At 41.4% G+C, this 23,976-nt stretch overlaps 1 protein-coding gene and 1 pseudogene across 4 annotated transcripts in view; one reads left to right on the top strand and one right to left on the bottom strand.

The window, feature by feature from the left end:
• ITGB8 (integrin subunit beta 8) overlaps positions 1 to 23,976 on the top strand; it is a 64,678-nt gene that overhangs the window by 5,347 nt on the left and 35,355 nt on the right. For 2 of the 4 annotated variants that reach the window (XM_020781277.3, XM_020781293.3), the window contains exons 2-3: positions 15,906 to 15,991; positions 19,322 to 19,496. In XM_020781277.3, the coding sequence (XP_020636936.3) occupies positions 15,906 to 15,991; positions 19,322 to 19,496 (261 nt within the window). Of the gene's footprint in view, positions 1 to 9,528; positions 10,279 to 15,905; positions 15,992 to 19,321; positions 19,497 to 23,976 lie in introns of those variants that run through there. The other 2 variants (XM_078377186.1, XM_020781285.3) reach the window with 2 other exon arrangements.
• On the bottom strand, positions 11,263 to 11,415 carry LOC144583908 (U1 spliceosomal RNA; annotated as a pseudogene).

The raw sequence follows: 23,976 nt of genomic DNA on the forward strand, positions 1-23,976 counted from the left end.
TGTTTGTTTTTCTACACACCCAGGTTCCCTTTCGGGCATGACATGTACTTTTCACCCTTTTTCTCTGCCACCAGAGGACCTGTTCCTCTCTACACCAAATATGACTATTAGATCATTGTTGTCCAGTATAACAATGTTTATTTATGGGTTTGTATGTAAATCATATAAAGAAAATAATGGATGGTCTTCTATTCTTCATTCAATAACGTTGCTTTGATTACATTTTACTTATGTAGATTCACTTTAATCAAGGTATTTATATATTCAACTATTTATTTCTTAACACATTTAACTCTGTTCAATCTTAACCATATAAACTTTCCAAGACTTGTCCTATTCTTATCTCTTTCTCTATCTCTATATTACTCTTCTCTTTAACACAACCATGGCCCTAACTGCCTAAACTCACTCCTCACTAGTTCTAACTGATTATAACTGTCTTTCTGTTCCCTTTTATTTCCCTGGTTCCGCCCCTTCTGTCATGTCATTGGTTATCACATCAGTGTTCTACTGTGATGGACAGGTTAGGTATTTGGACTGTCCATCATACGAAGTGAAGTGTAAAAGGAGAGAAAGAGAAATCTCACACAGGATAGCTTGCATTTTTGGCCTTACCTTGCAGGCAAGAGACCTCAGACGTAAAGCTTTGCATTGCTATAAGACATAATAGTTATTTTGGTCCTCTGTACAATATGCTCTTTCAAATCTTGAAGACTGTGGAAGCATAAAGAAGCTGCTTCAAGTCCCATACAGAGTTAATTTCTGCATACTTTAAGCCCTGGGTCGAGTAATACAAACCTTTTAGAATACAACTTTGGAAAAGATAAATGCGGAGATATGCTGGCAATATATTCAATCAACAGGGTGGATTAGAATCCAACTCCCAGAATTTTCCAAGAATTGTCAAAGGAGAATTCTGGGAGTTCTAGTCTACATACCCACACCATCAGCAATTTAACATCCCCCTTGCCTGGGGAAAACCTACCCTTCAGAGACTGCATTCTAGGCCTTTATTTCCTGCTGCAGTGCTTCCTGGGCATCATAGTTCTTCAGAAGGCACCCTCTATAGAGCTGAAAGAACAATGAAACAGATGCCCAGGAAGTACAGTGGTGCCTTGCAAGACAAATTTAATTCATTCTGCGGTTAATGCTGTCTTGCGAAAAATTTGTCTTGCGAAACGTGTTTACCCATAGGAATGCATTGAAATCTGATTAATGTGTTCCTATGGGCAAAAAAAGTCAGAACAAAGTCAAATTTGGTTTACAAAGGGTTTATTAAATGTTCTTTAAAGCCATACACATTGTGCGGATGATTTTAAAAAATCCAATCAAAAAATTAAACATCATAGAAAAATAAACTCCAGAAAGTAGAAGTTTAATAAAGAACTCTGCATTCCCAGGGGCCTGAATCCAGTTCAGGTCAGTAGACCCTGACCTGAAGGCTTGAATCCAGTGCAGGTAAGCATTCTAGTAATAGTCCAGCTATGACCTAAATTCAGTTGCTAGTCCCAACCAAAGGAATTCCCTTGAATCAATTGCTGAATGATGAGTCACTATTTACAGGCCAGTGTAGGATCATAATTTATAAATATTGACTTGTCATTCAGTACTTGATTCAAGGGAATTACTTTGGTTGGGACTAGTCATGATTTTGAACAACTGGCACATAAACAGAACAATTGGAATTAGCAAGTTAGTGATAACCTCTTCTGGATTGGCCCTGTTTGGGGAAAATTTGACAAGCAGCCAGCATTCACTTTGCAAAAATGAAGTACTGCAGGAAATAGAAAGGAAAAGAATAAAACTGGTAGCTTGTTCATCAGAATGAGATAGAAGGCAAAGGTAAAGTAATTACTGTATATATTCGAGTATAAGCTGACCTGAATATAAGCCGAGGCACCCAATTTTACCACAAAAAACTGGGGAAACCTATTGAGTATAAGCCAAGGGTGGACAATGAAGCAGCTACTGGTAAATTTCAAAAATAAAAATAGATACCAATAAAATTACATTATTAATTACTAATTGCATCAGTAGGTTAAATGTTTTTGAAGATACTGTACTGCCCTTTTGAGCTGCAAGACACACTTCACTGCCTGTGGAGGGAAGACTCATATTGGTTGCTGCACTTATCTGCTGCTCTACTACTGCATAACAAGTTGGAGGGAGACGGAGGATGGAGGAGGAAGGTGGGTGGAGGAAGGTGGGTACATAGAATATGCAGGAGGAGGAGGATGGGAGTGCCCTGGAAGCTGAAATGCAGTGTACTTAACCCGGGATATCAGACCACCACAGAGGCTGCAGGTGCCTGTAGATGAGCGGGGGAGTCTGGAGAACACTCACACTACAGGGGGAACATGTAATTTTGACACTGACTCGAGTATAAGCCGAGGGGGTGCTTTTTCAGCCAAAAAAAAATTGTGTTGAAAAACTAGGCTTATACTTGAGTATATACAGTATGTGTTGTTTGGAGTCACCCAGAAGCAGCACAGTGTATTCCCTTTCACTGCACCACTTCACCTATTGCTGAGATTGGAAATGTGATGCAGTGTTTTCTGGGAGGGAACGTGCAGGAAGCAGCATGACAGCTTCCTTTTTTTGTACATTAACGATAGGAAACAAGGCCAGAGACAGCCATGCAGCCTCAGAGATCAGCCCTGGTCCAAGTGAGTGAAATGTAGGTGTCTGTAGGTATGCGTCTGTGGGCTTGTATTTTGCCTGGAGAATTCTTGGGAGAATACTGGGAGTTGGAGTCCAGAAAGAGAGACAGAGAGAATGGCACATCGGTAGTCGTGATCCTTGGTGATAGAAATGGTTGGCATGTACTGTATTGTTCACCTGTAATGATAAATGAGAAGAATAAGAGGCTTCTAAAAAGTGTTTGTGGCAGTGTATTATCAGATAGGAAGTAATTTAACACAGTAAATGGAAATGAATTTATCCTAAATGTTAATGTGATGGTTTCCTTACACTTATGCAGATGTTAGTATCACAGCCTTTTTTCCGATAGGACTCCCTCATTTAAGTTGTGAAAGGAAATAAGCAAGGTTTACATACTATATACAGTGGTGCCTCAACTTACGAACATCCCTACTTACGACCATTTTGAGTTACGACCAGCTCCGGCTGCAAAATTTTGCTTCTACTTGCAACCGGAGCTTCCACTTAACAAACAGAAAAAGGCAGGGGGAAAAGGCAGGAAACTCAAATTTCTAACTGTAGGTGGCGACGAGGCTGCTTCTTTGTAGCTCTTTTGTCCCATCAGTTAGAGAGTGTGCATTGTTGGAGGCTTGTGACAGCTTCGCTTCTGCTTCTGAGTGTGTGTGTTTGTGTGTGTGTGTGTGTGTGTGTGTGTGTGTGTGTTTTGCTGGGAGGCTTCTGCTTCCTGGTAAGGTGCTGTTTTCTGCTTTTTAAAAACTTCTGGGTGTTTTTGCAGTGTGGTTTTGGGCTGGGGGGTTATATTTCTGTGCTGTGATCGGTCTTTGGGGGTTTGTTTGTTTTTTGGTTTTTCCCCCATTTCCTATGGGTCTTGGGGGGTTGGTTGCTTTTCTGGGGGTCCCCATTTCTGATGGGTCTTGGTTTTTTGGGGGGCTTCCCCCCATTTCCAATGGATCTTATGGGGTTTGGTTGCTTTTGGGGTTTTCCTCCCCCATTTCCGATGTTTCCTGCATGCTTCCCTTGCTTTTCCTTTGTTTTCTTTGCATTTCCGACCTGCCTCCTTTGTTCTCTGTGCATTTCCGATCTGCTCCGTTTGTTTTTTGTGCATTTCCAATGGGTCTTGCACTCTTGATTGCTTCCCCCCTCCCTTTGGCTGGAAGGGATTAATCACATTTCCAAAGAGTCGTGCAGTGATTTTGTGTGTGTGTGTGTGTGTTGATTTTTTTCCTCCGGCCAGAACAGATTAATTGCATTTCAATGCATTCCTATGGGAAATGGTGCTTTGACTTACGACCATTTTGAGTTACATCCGTCTTCTGGAACGGATTATGGTCGTAAGTCGAGGCACCACTGTATATCACTTCAGACACTTGTTTCTTCTCTTGTCAGTGGGTTGGTGTTCAAGACTGCTGTTCTATGATTCAAGTCTTCTTGGCCATGTATGTTAAGTAAAGGCAAATTCTTGCTGTAATTGGAATGAAATTAGTACTTCAAATGCTGTATTGTGAACAGTATTGTGAAGCTGTAAATCTCAGAAACAAGGGTCTTCAGAATGTTGATTAAGTAGATCAGCTTTACACCCCATGACAAAGGATTCCTTGTTCTGTGACTTTACCCACAGGAGAATTGTAGTTCAGGTCAGCCAACTGAAGCAAATACCTGATGCAAGGATGGGAACATTGGAAAGGAAAACTTGCCAGAACCGCTGTGCACAATGACTTCGGCTCTTTTTAAAAATAATGTGAAGAAGTTATCAAATGAAATACATTTAACAGGCTAACATAAGTAAGCCTATGGTGCTTGAAAGAATCTGCTGCATGAGGTTGTTCTCTGAATTAATGCATTTCTGTGGACGCATTGCCAAGATCCTGAACTTGCAAAAGGAGGAAACAGAGTCTCTTGCTGAACATTGACTTCTGCAGTTACTGAGACCTGGGAACTAAGTAGAACAGGAGAGTTGGGAGTGGAGGAGGGGGACTCTTTAGCACTTGGTGAATGAATAGTTGCAACTGTACATCAGGAAGATTTTGCAGTGGTTGCTTAAGAATGCTTTGACCAGGTGTCTATCTGATTATTGTTAACAGTCCGAGAAATACATTACATATAATAATACTACTTAGGGCACGGCTTTTGCTGCAGTTATTCACCTTATTTTTAAGGACCTGCTGTGCTTAACATAGGTTTCATGCCAGGCTATGTAAAGTAAAAAGATAGTAAAACATTTTGCGCAATTCACATTCCAGCCCACAACCTCTCCTTCCTTCCTTCGGCCTCACCTCTTCCAATCTGCCAGAGAACTGATGGGAGTATAAATATGGGAACAGATAATAATGGTGACCCAGGAATATGGTGATAGAATGATCTAGTTCTGATCTCATACAGTGGGGTCTCGACTTACGAACTTAATCTGTATTGGAAGGCAGTTCTCAGGTCGAAAAGTTCTTAAGTCGAATCTGCATTTCCCATAGGAATGCATTGAAAACCATTTAATCCGTATCTGCTTTTTTCGTCCATAGAAACTAATGGGAAGCTGCTATTCCACCTTCTGCCACTAGAGGGGGATATTTTTTCTTTTTTTCTTTTAACCTAAGATGACTTAGCTTTTTAAAAAAGGGAAAAAAGAGTTCGTAACTCGAATCTAAGTTCGTAAGTCGAGTCCATATATTCCTATGAGAGCAGTTCGTAAGTCGAAACGTTCGTATGTCGAGCCGTTCGTAAGTCGAGACCCCACTGTATATGTAAGAATTATTTTCAAATTTTAAATTTCAGAGGACAATTAGAGAAAGGAAAGAATATGGGGGCATGTTTCCCCAGTCATGACCATCACACCCCAACTGTCTATGTCACTGAAACACCACCTATAGACACTTCCTCCCATCTTTACAAGAATTTATCATAACTAACCACATGGGGAAAAGCCTTTCAAATTATTTAAGCTTAAAAAAGGAGAGGCTACCCTCCCCAGCAACAGGAAAAAAAACTGCTTTGGGAGCAAAAAGGGCTGGACCAATTTGCATCAGTCTTTGCATCATGTGGTCAGTAAAAAAATTACTTCGAATTCACCCGTTTTATAAGCAGAGCAAATCCTACAATATTTGACCATGTAGTCGCTACCTGAGTCAGATGTATTTGCTGATCTACTCAATATCACCAAATGATCTATTAGTAAATATTGATTTATTTTGTGCCTTCCTCTGCAATAAAATGGTGTCATTATACCTGTAAAAGCTGACATGTGGATACTAATATGTGATGGACAGAAAAGTGTTCTTTTCACATACGTACAAATGCAAGTTACAGGTCGATATTTTCATTTTCTTGACAAGTAATCTGAAGCAGTCTGAATATTACTTTTGAAGATGCTAAATTTGGAAACAGAGTCCTCTAAAACAGTGACATTGATTACTTATGGAGAGATGATTTGATTAATTGTCTTAGAAAATTTATCTTTATGGTGTTGCATTTCAGCTAGGCACATAAAAAGCGAGCAATCCATTTTACATGTAGTGTTAGTTTATCTACCCTGTTTCCCCGAAAATAAGACCTAACCTGAAAATAAGCCCTCGTATGATTGTTCAGGATGCTCGTAATATAAGCCCTACCCCAAAAATGAGCCCCAGTTAAGTGAAACTCCACCATTGTGCAGCAACCAGAAGATGACATGACCGCATTTGAATCAATGTAGATTGTTGTACATAAAAAAATAATAAAACATCCCCTGAAAATAAGCCCTAATTTGTTTTTTGGAGCAAAAATTAATATAAGACCCTGTCTTATTTTTGGGGAAACAATAGTGGAACAGAAACAAACACTCAGTTTCTGAATCTGAGGATTCCACTTGTTTGTGTAGAAACTTAGTTAAGCAAATAATTAACTCATAAGTTAATGTTCACTATTTGCTGTATGGTAACTAAGGCAACATGCAAGTTCAACTGAGGTTCTTTTACAGTTGTCATTAAAGCATACAATGTCACACCAAAACTGCAGCTAAATTCTTGATGCAAAGAATAATGGAAAAAATGCTGGTTCCTTGGGCACTGTATGGGAATGTAAAAAGTGCTTGCTAAATTCTTCATGCATAGTGATTTACACTGTTTCACCTAGATAAGATATATTGAGCAGTTTTCAAACCATGTGATGTTCTTCACCTCCAGACAAGAATGAGACAAGGGGAGCTATTTCCTCAAGTTTATCATAATTTGTCTGTTTTCATTTGTATGCTGTCTTTCTCCTGATTAAGGAACACAAGGTGTCTCACAAACTATTAAAAATATATAGTTTTAAAATAAAAATTATGCAAATTGTACAAAACCAATGTCTTCTGCCTTTCAGAAGCAGAATGTACACACAGCAAACATAGAAAGACTGGCTAATTGTTGCAAAAGACACAAATCAGGCCTCCAGTGCATCTGATTCTTAGCGGTACCTACATTGTTTGCATTTAACTTTTGTTTGCATAATTTTCACAAAAATCATTCCCATTCTCCCCTTTGTTGAGAGCATCACAGAAGACCGTACTCTCAGAATAATTCTGTGCTACCTCATCCTTTCACTGCACTGTCTTGCTCCCAGGTAGGATAGTCCATGCAATGATAGGCAGACATCCTAGGAAATTCCACAATCATGGTCAGTTGGGAAACCAGGCAATTGACAGAGTTTGATCAGAATCAGGTAAATGAGTTGTGGGAAATCCAAACCTAAATTCTTAAAAGAACAATCCAAAGTCAAGTTATTCTAGCAGTCAGAATAAGCTAACAGAGTGCCAAGAAGCATTGCCAAGTCCGTCCAAAAGTCATATATAGCTAAGAAGTCAGTAGCAAAAAATCAAGATATTCGGAACAGATGGTGCTAAAAGATGCATTGTCAGTCTGTGAGGGTTCAAATTTTACCTCCTCTGGTTTCAACAGAGATACTGGGGTCACTCGCTTTGGAAAATCGTAACTATGTTTTTTGGAACATGTAACAGAAAGTTCGTATGTTCAAACTCAACTTCTGCATTGTCTCTCGTTGCCAATGGGTCCCATGAGGGCATCCAAATGTCTTTATTAAAGGGGTTACAGTTTGAGTCATTCCAAAGTCCCTTCATAAATGGATTACTGCTTTTCATCTCAGCAGTTCCTGCCTCAGGGTTTAATCAAGGGGTGGTCTCTTCATCTCGCCCCTCCGATTCATAAGGGTCTTTCTCTCCTTGAAGAGAGGCCAATGGTCCATCAGGTATCCCCTCCTCTGGGCTTCCTCCAGACACCAAAACCGCTGTTCCTTTTCCTCCCCTTCTACCGCCTCCTTCTCTTCCCTGAGCCGCCTGCGCTACTCTCTGGCTTCTGACTCATCCCAGTAGGAAGGATGCGGTGGCAGCCCCCTCCTCCGTCTGTAATCAGCTTCTTCCCTAGGGACCTGCACCTTCTCCCATTTTCCTGTCCATGGGTTCTCTACCCATATCATTTTCCAATCTCCCGGTATTACGTCCACCTCCCCTTTTATATCTTCCATTCCTGCCTCTACGACGGAGCTCCCCCTTTCTTCTCTTCCCGCCAACTCATTCCCCATCTGAGTGGCTATTGTCATCTTCAACAGTTCCCGCTCTAATTCCCGGGTATCAACTCCCCGCTGTATATTCTCGATCGGTGGTGTAGATGGGTCTGCCTGTGCCTCTTCTTCCTTTTTGAGGGAGGACAACACTCCGGCGAGGGCTTCTACCCTCTCGCCTCATGCCTCACACAGTCCTAAACTGGAGTTGATGTATCTGAGCTGTTAGAGCCTCAGTCAGAGCACAGGAGCAGTTATTTGAACAAATAGTAGTGGAGGTCAGCTGCAAGATTTTTGCTGTTGATCTCCCTGGTAGAAATAGCTTTCACTGAAGAAGACACCCAGATTCCTCTTCTCCTGGGGAGCCTTCAAGGCTGTAAAGCAGGGGTCTGAAACATGCGGCCCGGGGGCCATTTGTGGCCCGCTGGATGATAGTTTGTGGCCCCCAACTTGCCTGCCCCCCCCAAAGTGCCCACGCGTCCTCTGCTGTCAAGAGCACCTGTGCGGCCCCCGCCCCGTTCTGTTTAATTTTGCAGGTACCGGTGGGGGCTTTTCTCCTTTGGCAAAGTGAATTCTGTGAGGGTTTTTTAAAAAATTATGTCTTGCCCTCCTTCCCAGCTCCCGCTAGGCGGTTGCCGGTGCTCCCTCCCTTCTCCACTTCATCCTGCTGCTGGTGGTGGTGGTGGTGGTAGTAGTGAAGTAGGAGCTGGAGGGGTTCGTGGCTGGCGACGAGGGCTCGTGCACCCCTCCTCCTCCTCGGAGCCCCAGCCGGGCTAAGGAAACTCCTGGGTGCCTTTCTTGGGCACTTGCTCCACTTGGCGGGAAATCTGATGCGGCCCAGCCTCACCCAGATTCTGCCTCCAGCGAACCCCACGTAAATTGAGTTTGAGACCCCTGCTGTAAAGTATTTTGCCTGGGGACTTTTAACCAGGTTCATGCCATCATCCTGTAGTATTCCTGTAGACTGGTAAGAACCCCATCTCCTTTCCCAATTTGGGCACAGAGCCATCATCATCTAGGGGTTCAGTCTCCTGGATCTTAGAAGGTTCAAGATATGCAGTGCCCAGAAATTCCTCCCTCAATTTGAGTTGGGGAAAGGGCATTTCTACCTCATTTTCATTGGATAACTGATCCAGGAGGGCCATGATATTGCACTAGCTCACTCTGATCAAGGATTGCTTCCTCCTCTTCTTTCGTTCTTTCTTCTTCTCCTTGACTACCAGAGGTTAGAAAACATTGTGGCTAGTTTGACTTTGCATATAGAAACTCTAACCAATGGTGTTCTGCTACATCCAAACCAGCTGTCGAGATTCTTTGGGCAATAAGGCCTTCTCCTTCCTTCAGTTTTTTTTTTAACCTTGGAAAATCTGTAGTTCAAGTTCTTTCTGCTGATTTAGTTTCAGTTGTAAGTCTCCTGTTTTTAATTTTTCATGTAGCATAACAGAGTAACATTGGATTTGGGTATGAAATAGTATTCTGCCATCTGTTGGGCTGTGATAGACAAAACTGGTCCAGAATTGTGGAATATTATGAAGTGCAGGTCCTCCTCCTTCCTCTGCTTGAGCTCCTTGCTGAGATTTGGGACTGTAATATATTTCTATAGATCAAACAAGAATTAGGTAATGAGCATAGGTGGCTGGTGGATTTTCATTAATGCAGATTGTAGCAACATGGCAGTATAATGATTCCTTAAACAAAGTGCTAGATGTGAGCGTTTTGTGGCTTGCATAGTATGTAAGGCATTCAACTTAACTGCTCTTCAAGTGTGCTGTGTTTCTTGTTCTAGAAGAATTCTCTTTTTTTATAATGAAATTTCATTCTTGCAATATCTGGCCTATTAAGCCTTGCTTAGAGATCTGGGATGTAATTCTTCTAGAATGCATAATATGATATACAGTTGGACATGATCTAACTAGCCACACATACATTTTTATTATGTATATATGCTGTGTAAGGGTTTTGAGCCAAAATGTGGCCTGTCTTGTTTTAAAATACTTTTTGGCATGTATTATTTAACTAAAGCCAGTAGAAGCTTGCCTCTTGATTTTTGGCAACACCGTGGTTCAGTTTTGTCTGGATTCTGTTGGTAAAATGGTAAGAAAAGTCTCTCTTCTGTATAAAGCCAACTCATAAAAATATTTCTGGCTCTGGTGTATTTTTTTAAAAGATATAGCTAATTTAGTAGTGTCTTGGTTTTAGTTCTTTTATTTATTTTTAAAATAGACTGGCAGCTAAATGAGAAATACTTCATGAATGAATGTATGTCTGTAACTGGTATTTCTATAATAAATAATTGGAACAGATTATTAACACAGATTCTGAATTTTATTTAAACATGATTATATGAACTGAATTCAGTTTTTTCAATTTGTTACACTGATTAATACATGCACTTTAAAACAAATGAGCCTCCTGAAGGGAGTTTTTTCCAGACTTCTCTGTACTGGTGTGATTTCATTTATGTCCATGCTGCTACTATCTCTCAAAAGCCAAGCTTCCGTTCTGAACAGGAAGCTAGGCAGAGATAGGCCTCTCTCGGCCTCGTGATACTTGGGAACTTTCTTTTTAGACAGAGCTAGGTCAAGCTAGGCCTGATAGTCTTCCAATTTAGCCCTTTTTCCCAGGTGACCACATGCAGATCAAGTGGAGCTCCCAGAATGGAGGATTATGGGATTTGTGGTTCAAAAAATTGAAAAATCCAATGGCTCTGTGTACATTACCAGAAATGTTCTTTGAGAGAATATTTTTAATCTGACTTGGCCTACATACCGTATTTTTTGCTCCATAAGACGCACTTTTTCTCTTCAAAAAGGTGGGAGGGAAAGTATATGCGTCTTATGGAGTGAATGCAGTAACCCAGGGCTCAGCCACCACCACCCAAAAGCCTCCCACTGCCATGCTGGGAGGTCTCTGAACTGGCAGCAGAGACTGCTTGCTATTTAGACCTCACCATTCTGCACTGCTAGCTTTCCAGGACCTGCTTCCTGCAGCCCACCTGGAAAACCAGCAAGGCAAATAGGCCTATGGCAGCAAACAGTGAAAATAGCCAAGGACCAAAGGATAGTTCTAGAAACACCAGGGGAAACCATAAACACAGTCTCCCACTTAGGCAGTTGATTTTCCCATGTTTGGGGAAATCACAGGAGTCAGCTCATCTGAAGTGCAATAGATGAGCCTTACCCTGGGAGAACCACTTTTACAACAATGGTATCTCCCCTGCCAGGTCTGAGTTTGAATGGCTTCTAAGCCTCCTGGCCCTTTGTGTGCCCTACCCTCCAAAGGCATGGTGACCCCCGGCTGCACCTCCTGATTAGAACAGGGCTGCATAGCCCCAATCCCAAAAGAGGCCAGGAGAGCTCTTCAATGTTTTGGGGTGCCCTGCAGGACCCCCATTAGGGGCTGGATGTTCCTCCCACAATCCTTCAGTGCACAGATATTAGCATATCTGCCTGCTTGCATCACCCAATTGGCTATTGGAGAAGCAAAGCAGGAAGGAGGAGTCTCTTTCCCTTCACCTTCTGCAGAGAAGTTAAACCATGTGACCAACCAGACATGTGGAGAACCAGAGAGAGAGAGAGAGAGAGAGAGGACAGAAACAAAAGCTTCTAAAATTGCCAGTAAGTTTAATATTTTTTTATTTATTTTATAGGCCTTGGTAGTAAGCTGCATCACTTCCCCACAAATTAAGCCTAAATAGAAGTAATTTTGCAGATATTTAAAACATTAAGGGACCTGGGGGGGAGGCTAATGTGTATTGTTAGCCAAATTTCATTCTGAAGCACAGAATGATTAAAAAGGCACTGAGCACATGCAGAATAAAGTTCAAAAGGGAAACTAAAAGGGACCTAACACTCCTTTCCTTAATATATTACCACTAGGGCTACAGGTTTTATTTGGTGTATTAGCTTGCCACAGTTTTTATGGACTCATCAGGAGTAAGGCAATTTGAATTGCAGAGGGCAGATCTGAATCACAGATCTGAATATGTCCAAGTAAAGCTTTGAAATCTTGAAAATTGGTTTAAGAACCCAACATTTCATAAATAGCATTTCACACGTACACACACACAACTGGAAACAGAAATTTTAGTACTATTTTTGTGTTAATAAAAGCTGCATGGTGTCACTCCCCCTGTTTTTATTGGTTTTTCTTAATCATTGTTGTTCTACAATATTGCTGGTAGATTTTATCTTTTTATTGTGATTCCCAGCTACTGTATTTTATCCTATTGTAGTCTCTAAAACTGGACAACCATCTGTCAGATCTGCTCTGATTTGGATTCCTGCATTGAACCAGGGGTTGGAATTGATGGCCTTACAGTATAGGCCTCTTCCAACTCCATTATTCTATGATTCTGTGCTGCTTTGAGATTATATTTGTAAAAGCAAGCAGGCAGTAGATGTTGTGATGTATAAGGGGCACATTTTTCTTGCAGAGTATGGGAACTCATTCTACCAGTGCAAGGATGATAAAGCAGAAAAGGCTAGCATATAACATTCCTTTTAAACTAGAGGTAGTAAAATATGCTAAGGAGTATGGAAACAGTGAACAGTGCAGAGACATTTTGGGCCTCCTCATCTGAAAAAATGATTAAAGAGTGGAGGAAACAGGAGGATCAGCTGCAAAAAGCTGATAAAAGTAAGCACAGTTTCTGTGGACATGCTGCATGCTGCAAAGTAAAGAACTGAATGATGGAGAGAGAAAACTTTATTGCTGTAAAGAAGGAAGGGAGGAAGGGAGGGAGTGGAAGTGAGGCATGCTTTGCTGTTTGCTTACACCTGTGCTGGTGGTGATTTCTTCATCATAGCTCTTATTGACTACCCAGCAACAATCTGTTTATTCATCTCTTTCAGTGCAATAACAATTCATTATAAGTGTTAAAACTTGAGATGGTAATTCCCACTCATTGTGTGTCATCTTGGTGTAGAAGTCTGCTTCATGATTCTCCACTTCTGGTACATGTATGACTTGTGAAATGACATGCTTGAGAATACACCAGTCCCAAAACTGTACTGTTAGTAGCAAGAAAGACATGGATTTTGTTCCTCCTTGGTGGTTGATATAAAGCATTGTAGTGTTGTTGTCTGTGGCTATTGGAATAACTTTGCCAACTACAAATTGTTCAAAAGCTCTCACTGTGTTGTACACTGCAAGAAGTTTGAGGTAATTGATGTGACAACATCTATCTATTGCTACTGCCTTATGAATTTGCCAGAATATTTTTTCCCTGTTTTCCTCTCCTAAAAATGAGGTGCGTCTTACGGAGAGGTGCGTCTTATGGAGCGAAAAATACGGTACTTTACCTTTCTTAATTGCCTTTAGTGTACTGCAATTTAGGCTCCTACAGAAGAAAAAGGGACAATGAGAATTATGACCTTCTGCTTAATGTTTAGCCCTTAGTGACCCTGCCCCCAACTATAGTCCCATTATTTAACACTGAAGTACTAAATAGTTGTTATCAAGGCTCCTTCATCAATGCTACCTCAAATAGATTCCCCTTATACAGTGGTGCCTCGCTAGACGATGATAATCCATTCCACTGAAATAGCTGTTTAGCGAAATCATTGTCTAGCGAAAAGCATTTCCCCATTGGAATGCATTGAAACCTGTTTAATGTGTTCCAATGGGGAAGAATCGTCATTGTCTAGTGAAGATCAGCCATAGGAAAGCCGCTTTGTGAACCGCCGATCAGCTGTTTAAATCACTGTGAGCGCGGAGGGAGCTGTCAAAATCGTCATCTAGCAAAAATTGGTTTGCAAAGCAGGGACGAAACATTGTCTAGCGAAATTCCCCCATAGGAATCACTGTTTTGCGAATCACTATAGCGATTGCAAAAAGCCAATGTCTAGCGAAAAAACTGTCATGCGGGGTAACTGTCTAGCGAGGCACCACTGTTCATGGATGTGAATGCAGTAGTTTGTCATTATTACCCCACTGAGTGCTCTTGAGACTGGACAGAACAAAGAGTAACAGTTTGCATTTCAAAGATATCTTTTAACGTTCTTTGTTGGAGGGAGAAAAATAGTGGATGACATGTTTTCTTTTTAAAAAATATAAAACATATCAGAAGGCATAAAGTATACAACATTTTGGAATGCTGTTGCAGCAGCAAATCACTTGTGCCTAAATGATTTCAGATTATTAACTGAGGAATAAATGCTCCATAGTGTTGGAAATCCAATTTTGGCTGATGCTGTCAGAAGAGAAGTAAAACAAAGAATTAAATTTCCACTCCTTCTAGGCTATTTGAGTATGCTAATACCTGAAAAGGGAATCAAATTAAGGTAATTTATCAAAATTATGAGTGGTTGGCCACAGAATATTAAGAATGACATCTAAGAACAGATCAGTCAGTAAGTGGCCAATGAAACAGTCATGGTAGCCAGGATTGCCAATAAGGTTTTCTGGGAATTATATAACATTTGTAAATTCCCCCCTTCTGTCACACACACATAGACAGAACTCCTGGTTTTGCAGGTTGGTATGTTTCTCTGGATTTTGGAAGACCAGAAGATTTTTAAAAAGGCAGGAGGGCCAACATTTGAAGTGTCCAGATGAGCTAGGACCTGTGGAAATAACCCTTCGCAAACATATACGGAGGGACAGCACTGCAGCCACTCAACACACCTGCCTTTCCGACAGGCTGACTGATGGACAAAAGAGCCTCGTGGCGCAGTGGTTAAAACGCTGTACTGCAGCTAAAACTGTGCTCACGACCTGGGGTTCAAATCCCAGGTAGCCGGCTCAAAGTTGACTCAGCCTTCCATCCTTCCGAGGTCGGTAAAATGAGTACCCAGCTTGCTGGGGGGGGGCAATGTGTAGCCTGAATAATTAAAATTGTAAACCACCCAGAGAGTGCTTGTAGTGCTATGGGGCGGTATATAAGTCTAATTAATAAATAAATAAATAAATAAATAAATAAATAAATAAATAAATAAATAAATAAATAAATAAATAAATAAATAAATAAATAAATAAATAAATAAATAAATGCATGTGTAAATGAAGATTGCCAGGAGCTTGTACCCTATTTTTACAAATTTCCCTTTCCCTGTGGTTCTTATTGCAGCCCTTATTGAACCCTCATGTAGAGTACCTCATTAATCCTTAAAGCACCAATTATCATCTGTTTATGCTTTCCAGCACAGTTTGGAGAAGTCACTTGGACTAAAACTTCCAGCATTCTTCAGCCAGTGCAGCCATTAGCTACAAGTACACAGAGGGATTCTAAGAGTCACAGTCAAAAAATAATGTTTTAAAGCTCTGCCGTGCAGTTGTAGTTTTACAACAGTTCCATTGCTAAAAAGAATGTAGTGTTTTGTGTTTTAAGATTGTGTTTTAAAATAAGATGGATTTGATCTAAAGTTGATTTTAAATAAAAATATCTGGTTTCTTTGATGATTTCAATCAATTTTTATTTAAATAATGATTTAATGATTTAAATTAATTTTTCATTTTTATCCACCTTGTTTAAAATTGTATTTTATGGACTGTTTAAAAACAGTGCTCTGTTGAAGGAACCTTTGAAGTTTGCATTTAATATTTTTGCCAATCATTGTTTTAAAATTGCTGCTCTATTGCTGGAAAGAAATTGTGACATCAGCATTTTAATAGTTTTCTTAGTCATATGTTTAAAATTAGGAGATATTGTGCCTCTGCCAACTCTACATACACATAGCAAATTGCTGAATGGCTTTTCCTCCTAATTTTTGCTCCTCCAGCGGACAACAGGTGTGCACTGTCAAATGCAGGAACATGTACTAGCTGTCTTGCTGTGGGCCCAGAATGTGGATGGTGTACCCAAGAGGTAGGTTATTTTTCTATATTGCTTATCTTGGCCCTTATTTGATTAGCTGCTCTTAGCCTATCTCTGCCAATAAACAAAATCTTCAGAATCAGAAGTAAAATTTTAATTGTTATGATACATTAACTTTTTGAATGCACAAGAGAATGACAGTAATAATCAAGAAACACTGGGGAAAATATTTTCCATGAATATAATTTTTATAATTGATATAATTTTATAAATGATTTCTTCCATGAATATCATCTTTTTATAATTCGTTGCATAGATGTTTACTGAGTTTTAGCAAGCCATGGTGCTAATTTTCAAATTCCTGGCATTTCCCCCTTATAATGTAGCAGCATAAAATTGTAAAAACCTGAAAACCTGGTTCATTCGTCATGTGTTTCCTTTTTTTTCTTCACCCTGAGAGGACTCAAAGTGACTCATACTTTATAGGAGGAAAGGGGGACATGAGGTCCTCCTGTTGGTCTTGAACTTCAGTTCACCATTCTTCACCGTGCTCACTAGAGCCGATAGAAACTGCAGTTGAAGAATATCTGGAGGACCGCATGTTCTCCATTCATAGTCTCCAGTACTAGAGTTTGAATATTATTCAAAGATCTTTGGCATACATTTTGTACAAGCCCCAGCATTGCCCTTGAGAGAGATGGTGTGGTAACTCACCTGACTTAAATGTGCCACTTCAGATCTACTTAACAGTAATCAGAGATTTCCAAAATGTCTTGAAGAACAATGGTGGCTATTATCTGAAAAGAACAAGAAATGTTTTGCTGAGGCTCAGCAGATCTTAATCATAATCTATTGCGGCTCTTAAACTTGTAGCTCCTCCATTGGTTGGCAAAGAGGGCACAACAAAAATATCCTTACTGATACAAGAGTGGGGTTGGAGTTTCTTTTTTCCATTGCAATATGGCATCTATCCCTGCTCCTCCCCTTTTCATGTTATTCCTGCCTCCAAGCCATTTTCACCAGATTTACTGCTTTCAGTGTAGACAATGCCTTTGGCGCCAGTTTGGCCTTTCATTACAGCCAGTTAGCTTTTCTGGTTCCAGCTTAATTTTAGAAAGTTGGCAAACTGAAGGTACCTTGTAAAAAAAAACTCACATACTTTACCATGTCTAAAGCATTTACCATGTCTGAGTTCCACTTTTAGAGTTTGGAAGGAAATTGTAATGATTCTGAACAACAGCCAAACTCAAAAGGGCTTAAATTCTCCTATGTTATAGTTTAGACCTTTATAAGTCACTATTTTTGCACATTGAAGAAGAAAAAGTAGCTATGAGACTTTTATACTTAAAAATGTTCCTCATCCATATTGTAAGTAATGTGAGATTCTTATGGCAGACGTAGGTATGCCTAAAACTGCTAAACCATACACTTCTTTATTACGTACTGCCACACATCAGAAGTAATGTGCAGTCTGTACAGAAGATCACAGAAACTTGAATTTCTTAATTGTACCCCCAACTATACATATTTAATCCCATGATTATATCTTGTTTCATGTTGCACATGCATATGATCTCATCATGGCTCATTCTATGTCAGTGTTTGTCTGGGTGATGGAAATGGATTAGTTGTGTGGATTATCCTTGCTCCAGACTTCCATGTGTGAAACTATAGTGTCAAGTGTGGGCTAGTTACAGCAAACCTTTGTTATGATGACTCCACTGCCTACCAGGTTTGTTTCCAGAATCAATAAAATGTGTTGGTTATGATTTATAAAACCTTAAACAACGGGTCTAGCGAGTCAGAGGTAACACATTTTCCTATATGAGCTTGCCCAGACGGTAATATCTTCAGAAGTGACACATTTCTGAGTTCTGTCAGCCTCAGAAGTGTGTTTGGTAGGAACACAATAGACTGATCTTTAAGTTGCTGTTCCCAGCTGTGAAATTCTTTGCCACAGAGGCTACGCCAGCCCTCTCCTTTTTGTTATGCTGCCTGCAGGCAACGGTCTCTTCATTCAAACAGGTTTTTGGCAACTCACTGCCGGATGAGGAAAAAAACTTTAAACTGGCTGTGCTTTTCACAGAAATAGTTTTAATTGTAATTTAATTGTGTTTTAATATTACAGTCTATATTTTAATATTATGGTGTGTATTTTTTTATCTGTACCTTTTTTAGTTTACTCTGAGCTGCCTTGAATACCAGTTTGGGGAGAATATAGATCAAGTAAATACAGTACATGCATTCAGTTAAATGCCCACATAGGATTTGTACTTAATATTGGAAACCCTGCTTTTCTAGAGTTCCTAATTGTGTGGACAAAGCCTTGCGCGAACACATTTGTAACTATATGGAGGTGTGCCTCTATGATAACATTTCCAGCAAGGTGACTCACGATGTATGTAATTTGTACAAGTTGGAAAGCCTGAGATTAATATAGCTACCAATCATTGTTATTGCTTACAGAATAATGCTTCCTGGGAGGGGAACTGAATATCAACAGGTATCATAAAAGTCATTGCCAGGTGTGAAATGCTGTACCATCAACAACTTGTGCCCAGGAACTAAGCAGTCTCTTTGACTGGGGGCCATGTATGAATATTTGCCATATAGTCCCACTCCTATGTCTGAAGAAGTGGACTTATCTATGAAAGTTCACATTAAAATGTAGCAGCTAGTCTTTAAGATACCATCATCATCTTGGAACTGAAAGGGATCCTATGGATCATCAAGTCCCTGTTAAGGAGGCACAGTACAGAATCAAACTCCTAACCTCTGGCTCCGCAGCCACATGTCTAAATGAATGAGCTATACATGTTTTTGTCTTATTTATTTTTGTTTTTGACCTGATACGCTGGCACAGATTAACATGGCTACTTCTTCCAAAACTTCTCTTTCTGAAGCTAAGTGTGCACACATAGCAAGCACAGTAGAACATGCAGATTGATCAGATAAACATAAGCAAATCATTCACAGCTACTATTCTTATTACAAGACAAAAGTTACTGCATTTTTTGGCACTGCATGTTTTACATCCATGTGCTAAAACTGCTTGTGAAGATAGGAGAATTCTCTCTGAGACACTCCTCCACAAGCCGGTTGCTGTGCAAGCACTTTGTGGTGGTGAGGAGAACATACCTGTATTATAATTTGCCTTATTTGTCGCATTAGGATGAATCAGGTTAGGATTTTAGCTGCCGTATACAGCACCAGCTGTAGCTTCTGAACATTCTTCAAAAGCCATGCCACTAATTCCAGTTATACCCGGTACACATCATTGTTTTTCTGAGATGCTTTTTAGTTATATGATTATGCTTGGTGATTGTATGAAAGATTTTGCTTTACTGACTATTCTGTCTTTTATTGTCTCTTTTGAAACAGGATTTTATGATTGGAACAAAGGAACTGAAGGCCCGATGTGATACAGTTGTTCATCTAATTAACAGAGGCTGTAGAGCAGATTTTATAGAAAGTCCCAAAGTCAGTGTAATGGTATCAAGAAACGAAGCTAATATACAAGTGACACCGGGAGAAGTTTCAATCCAGCTCCGCCCAGGTTTGCATATCAAAATCAACAAGATTGTTTTAGTATATAATACATATTTTGAGTTGGTTTCAGTCAGTTAGATTGAGGAAAAGGAAGTGCATTCACCCAGCACTACCTGTTTAGACCAGGAAAGATACCCAGTTCTGGAGAGGTCTTATAAACTGAACTTCAAGGAAGGACTGAAAGCAGTATAATTCAAATACAGTGGTGCCTTGATTTACGAACTTAATCCATATCAGAATGGCATTCGTAAGTCAGAATGTTCATAAGTCAAAGCACCATTTCCCATTGAAATGCATGGGAACGGGATTAATCCGTTCCAGCATTTAAAAAATAAATAAATAAAAATAAAACACTGCAAGCCGCTGGGGCTGCAAAAAAACAACAACAAATTAAACATTACAATAACCCCACCAGCCCAATCCCACCCAGCAAAAGCCACCCAAAAGAGTTTTTAAAATTCAAAAAGCAACATCTTACCTCACCACGAAGCCTCCTCTGAAGCCTCCCGGCCATGCTGAGCCACCCGGGCTCCACCACCGCCAAAACTGCCGTCGGCGGGAGCCCTCCGTGTGCCCACCTGGCTTTCCTCTGCCGCCACACGGGCTCACCTCCAGGAGGCCTCCCTGGCTTCCACCACTGCCTGGCCTGGGCTCCGCCACCACTGCCCAGCCAGGATGAGTCCTCGCCTCCCAGCCGGGATCTGGCTCCTGGAGGGACTCCCATGCTTCCACTGCTGCTGCTGGGAGGCTTCCACCGCCCGCCGCCTCCTGCTCCAGCAGCGCTCGCCCAGCCAGGAAGCACTCGCTCGCCCACCAGCCACCTCCTACACCTCCAGAGCCCCAGCCTTCCCTCTGGGCAACAGTACTTGCCGGCCCGGTAAGCGCTCACCCGCCCACCACCTCCTACTCTTCCGGAGCCCCAGCCTTCCCTTCGGGCAGCAATGCTTGCTCGCTTCCTGGCCAGACTCCGGGAGGTAGAGCCCGGCTGGGATGCATCCTAGGGACGCCGCCACATCCCTTTCCTGAACCATTGAGACAAAAGAGCTACAAAGAAGCAGCCTCTTCGCCACCAATGGTTAGTCTATTTGAATTTCCCGCCCCTTTTCCATGCCTTTTTCTGTTCGTAAGTCAAAGCTCCGACTGCAAGTCAAAGCAAAATTTTGCGGCCGGAGCTGTTCATAAATCAAATTGTTCGTAGGTCCGGGCGTTCGCAAGTCAAGGCACCACTGTATTGGGGCGGGCGGGCTCTAGAATACTATTTCAGAAATGCTAATTCAGTTTGCATTCTGCGCGTTATCCAAAATTACTAATAATCAGCTTTGACCTCCACAATTTATATCCTTGTCATCTGTTTAAATAGATAATGAGTCCTAGTTCATTATCCGTTGACTAGTTCCACTGATCATTCACTGAAATTGGATAATTACAAGTGAACAGCTCTATATTTAATTACCCTTTTTTGTAAATACAGATGTATCCTATAAATGACAGCATAAATTCTTAAATTTTTAGCAAGATTTCTTTTTTGGATAGAAAAACCGATACACCTCCACTAGACATACGTTCTTCTGCTGTGGGACAATTCCTGAATCTCCCCACCCTTACTGCACTTCTGTCACATCCAAACTGGCTCTGACTCCACTGGATTTTCATCAAATTCTATAAAATGAGTCGGGAATGATTTTTGTTTTCTGAAAAGCTTGTTATTTCACCCATCCGTGCACCTAGCTCTAGATGGTTTATCCATAACTTTTCAAGAGCCCGTCATTTTGTTCTTGCTTTTTACTTGTAAACTTTGTCCTGGGTGATTGTGAATAGCAGGTTGGTTTTGCCAGTCCGTCAGTTAACACTTAAATTGTAAAACAGGATGGGAAATGTGTGTCCCAAGATTCCAAATGCAGTCTGATCATCCTTATGCATCCCCAAGAAATTTTAAGGTATTGGAGGGGGGGTAGCTCTCCCTGTCTCAGAAAGCCTCTCTAGGGCAGGGATCCCCAACCCACGGCCTGCTGCTGGTCTGTGGCATTTGCAGATCAGGCCATGGAGACAGATCTCCCGCCCCCCCCCCCCCGCATACACTCCCCCACGCCCGCCCACCTGCACACATGGGTGCCCCACCCCCTGCATGTGTTAGAAAAAATGCATTTGAAAGTGTGGCCCTCCCAATGTGTAATCCCTAGACCTCTGAATATTGCCTAAACCTGTTTTGTAAAATTGGATAGCACCAATCTTTTATCTGATATGTACCTCTAAGCAGTTACTTTCATTCAACAGTGCATCTGTTACTTAGTGATCCATATGAGGACTTTTAGAATAGGGTGAGGACAATACATAGTGGATCAGTGTTGTTCTTTCAATTCGGCACATCACAAATAGTAGACTTTGTGACTAAATGAAGGATTTTAAAGTGCCCTTTGTTATATTTTGTTTGAAAAATAAAAATAACTTGGAGATCCACCAGCTGCTTCGGGTAACATGGTCCACATCACTCACCAGTTAGATAGAACAAAAATCTCCCTATTACTCGCTCTGTGAATCCCTTCTTTCTTTCCAATCTTTCATCCTATTTTTTCATACTTCCACCTCTTGCATATTAGTTTCTTGAGAAACACGTAATGTGTATCCATTCTTTTTATCATAAGCAAAAGATGAATTTTGAGATCTTGTAGGGACATTCACCTGCATCATAATTTTTTATAGAAAGTCAGTACACCTGCTAGTCATCTGCAAAGATGAGGCTGGGTCATCTGCTAAATCTCAAAACTGGAGACTGATGTATTTGGTGAGCCAATCCTGGCTTCAATCATGTTGGAGCTACACACGTGTACACGTGATCCAACAAATGTTTGCTGTGGTATGTTAAATACAGAATAGAAGAGAAGCCATTGTTTATTCATAACGCTTGTGTTCCAGACTCATGGGGATTTAAAGTGATGATTTAAATGAGAGAAAACAAAAACTCCATTCAGGGCAAAACTATTTCACACTGTGGGAGTTGTCCGAAACTTTGGAACCTTTGTATGAACTTCATTTGTAAAAACATAGTGCTTAGTGATCCTTTTAGTGCATTGAACTGGTCATTCAAGATCCAGCTCTGGGCAGAACCTGACAATGTGGGCTGGATACACGCAGGAGATTTTTTGCAGTTAATACATATATATGTATATACATATGTATAATATACATTTTATTTATTTGTTTGTTTATTTGTTTGTTTGATTTATATCCCACCCATCTGGTATATTCTACCACTCTGGGCGGCTTACAGAATATCAAAACAATTTAAAAAAAAAACATTAGCATACAACAATAACAAATAGTGCAGGAATAAATAAATAATAAATAGCAAAGCAAAAGAAATCAGCAATTGACAGGAGGTAAGGCCTGGATGTACATCCATGTTTTCAGCTGGCATTTGAAAGTACCCAGCGTAGGGGCCTCGCGAATCTCCGGAGGAAGGTTGCTCCAAAGGCGAGGAGCCACCGCTGAGAAGGCCTGGCTTCAAGTCTTTTCTCTCCGGGACTCCCTTGGCATCAGGCTCCTCAGCCTCACCTCCTGACTCATGCGGGTGATCTGAGTAGATCTTGGTGGGAGCAGGCGCTCCGCCAAGTATCGAGGTCCTAAACCATTTAGGGCCTTATAGGTAAGCATTAGAACTTTGAAGTCAATGCGGAAACGGATGAGCAGCCAGTGCGGCTTGGCCAGAACAGGAGAAATATTTAGGTATTTTCTAATTCCAGTAAGGAGTCTGGCCGCTGCATTCTGCACCACTTGAAGTTTCCGCATCAGCCTCAAAGGCAGCCCCATGTAGAGCACATTACAGTGGTCTAATCTTGAAATTACGAGCGCATGTACCAAGGTAGTGAGCGCCCCCATGTCAGGGTAGGGTCGCAGCCGGGCAATCCTGTCTTCCACTGCCTCCCCGAGCCACCCAGGCCACCAACCCCAAGGGCGTCCACCCTCAGAACTTCCATTTTGTCTGGGTTCAGCCCATTTTCCTGCATCCACTGCAGTATGGCCCCCAGGCAGCGCTGGAGGGACAGGACGGCATCACCTGCAGTTGGTGAAAAGGAGATGTAGAGCTGGGTATCATCAGCATACTGATGACACGAGGCTCCACACCCCCTGATGACCCCACCCAGCGGTCTCATATAGATGTTAAACAGCATCAGGGAGATAATCGACCCCTGTGGGACCCCACAATTGAGATTCCATGGGGCTGAGACATTCTCCCCAAGCTGTACTCTCTGGGGTCGGTCCTCTAGGAAGGAACGGAGCCAGGCTAACACCAAGCCACCAATTCCCAACTCGGAGAGCCTCTCCAGGAGGATACCGTGGCCGACGGTATCAAAGGCCACCGAGATGTCGAGGAGAACCAACAGAGACACTTTGCCCCTGTCAGCCTCCCTCAACAGATCATCGTACAGTGCGACCAATGCTGTCTCTGTACCGTGGCGTGGCCTGATGCCCGCCTGGAATGGATCCAG

This window comes from Pogona vitticeps, chromosome 6 (genome assembly GCF_051106095.1).
Source record: "Pogona vitticeps strain Pit_001003342236 chromosome 6, PviZW2.1, whole genome shotgun sequence".
Classification (NCBI taxonomy): domain Eukaryota; kingdom Metazoa; phylum Chordata; class Lepidosauria; order Squamata; family Agamidae; genus Pogona; species Pogona vitticeps.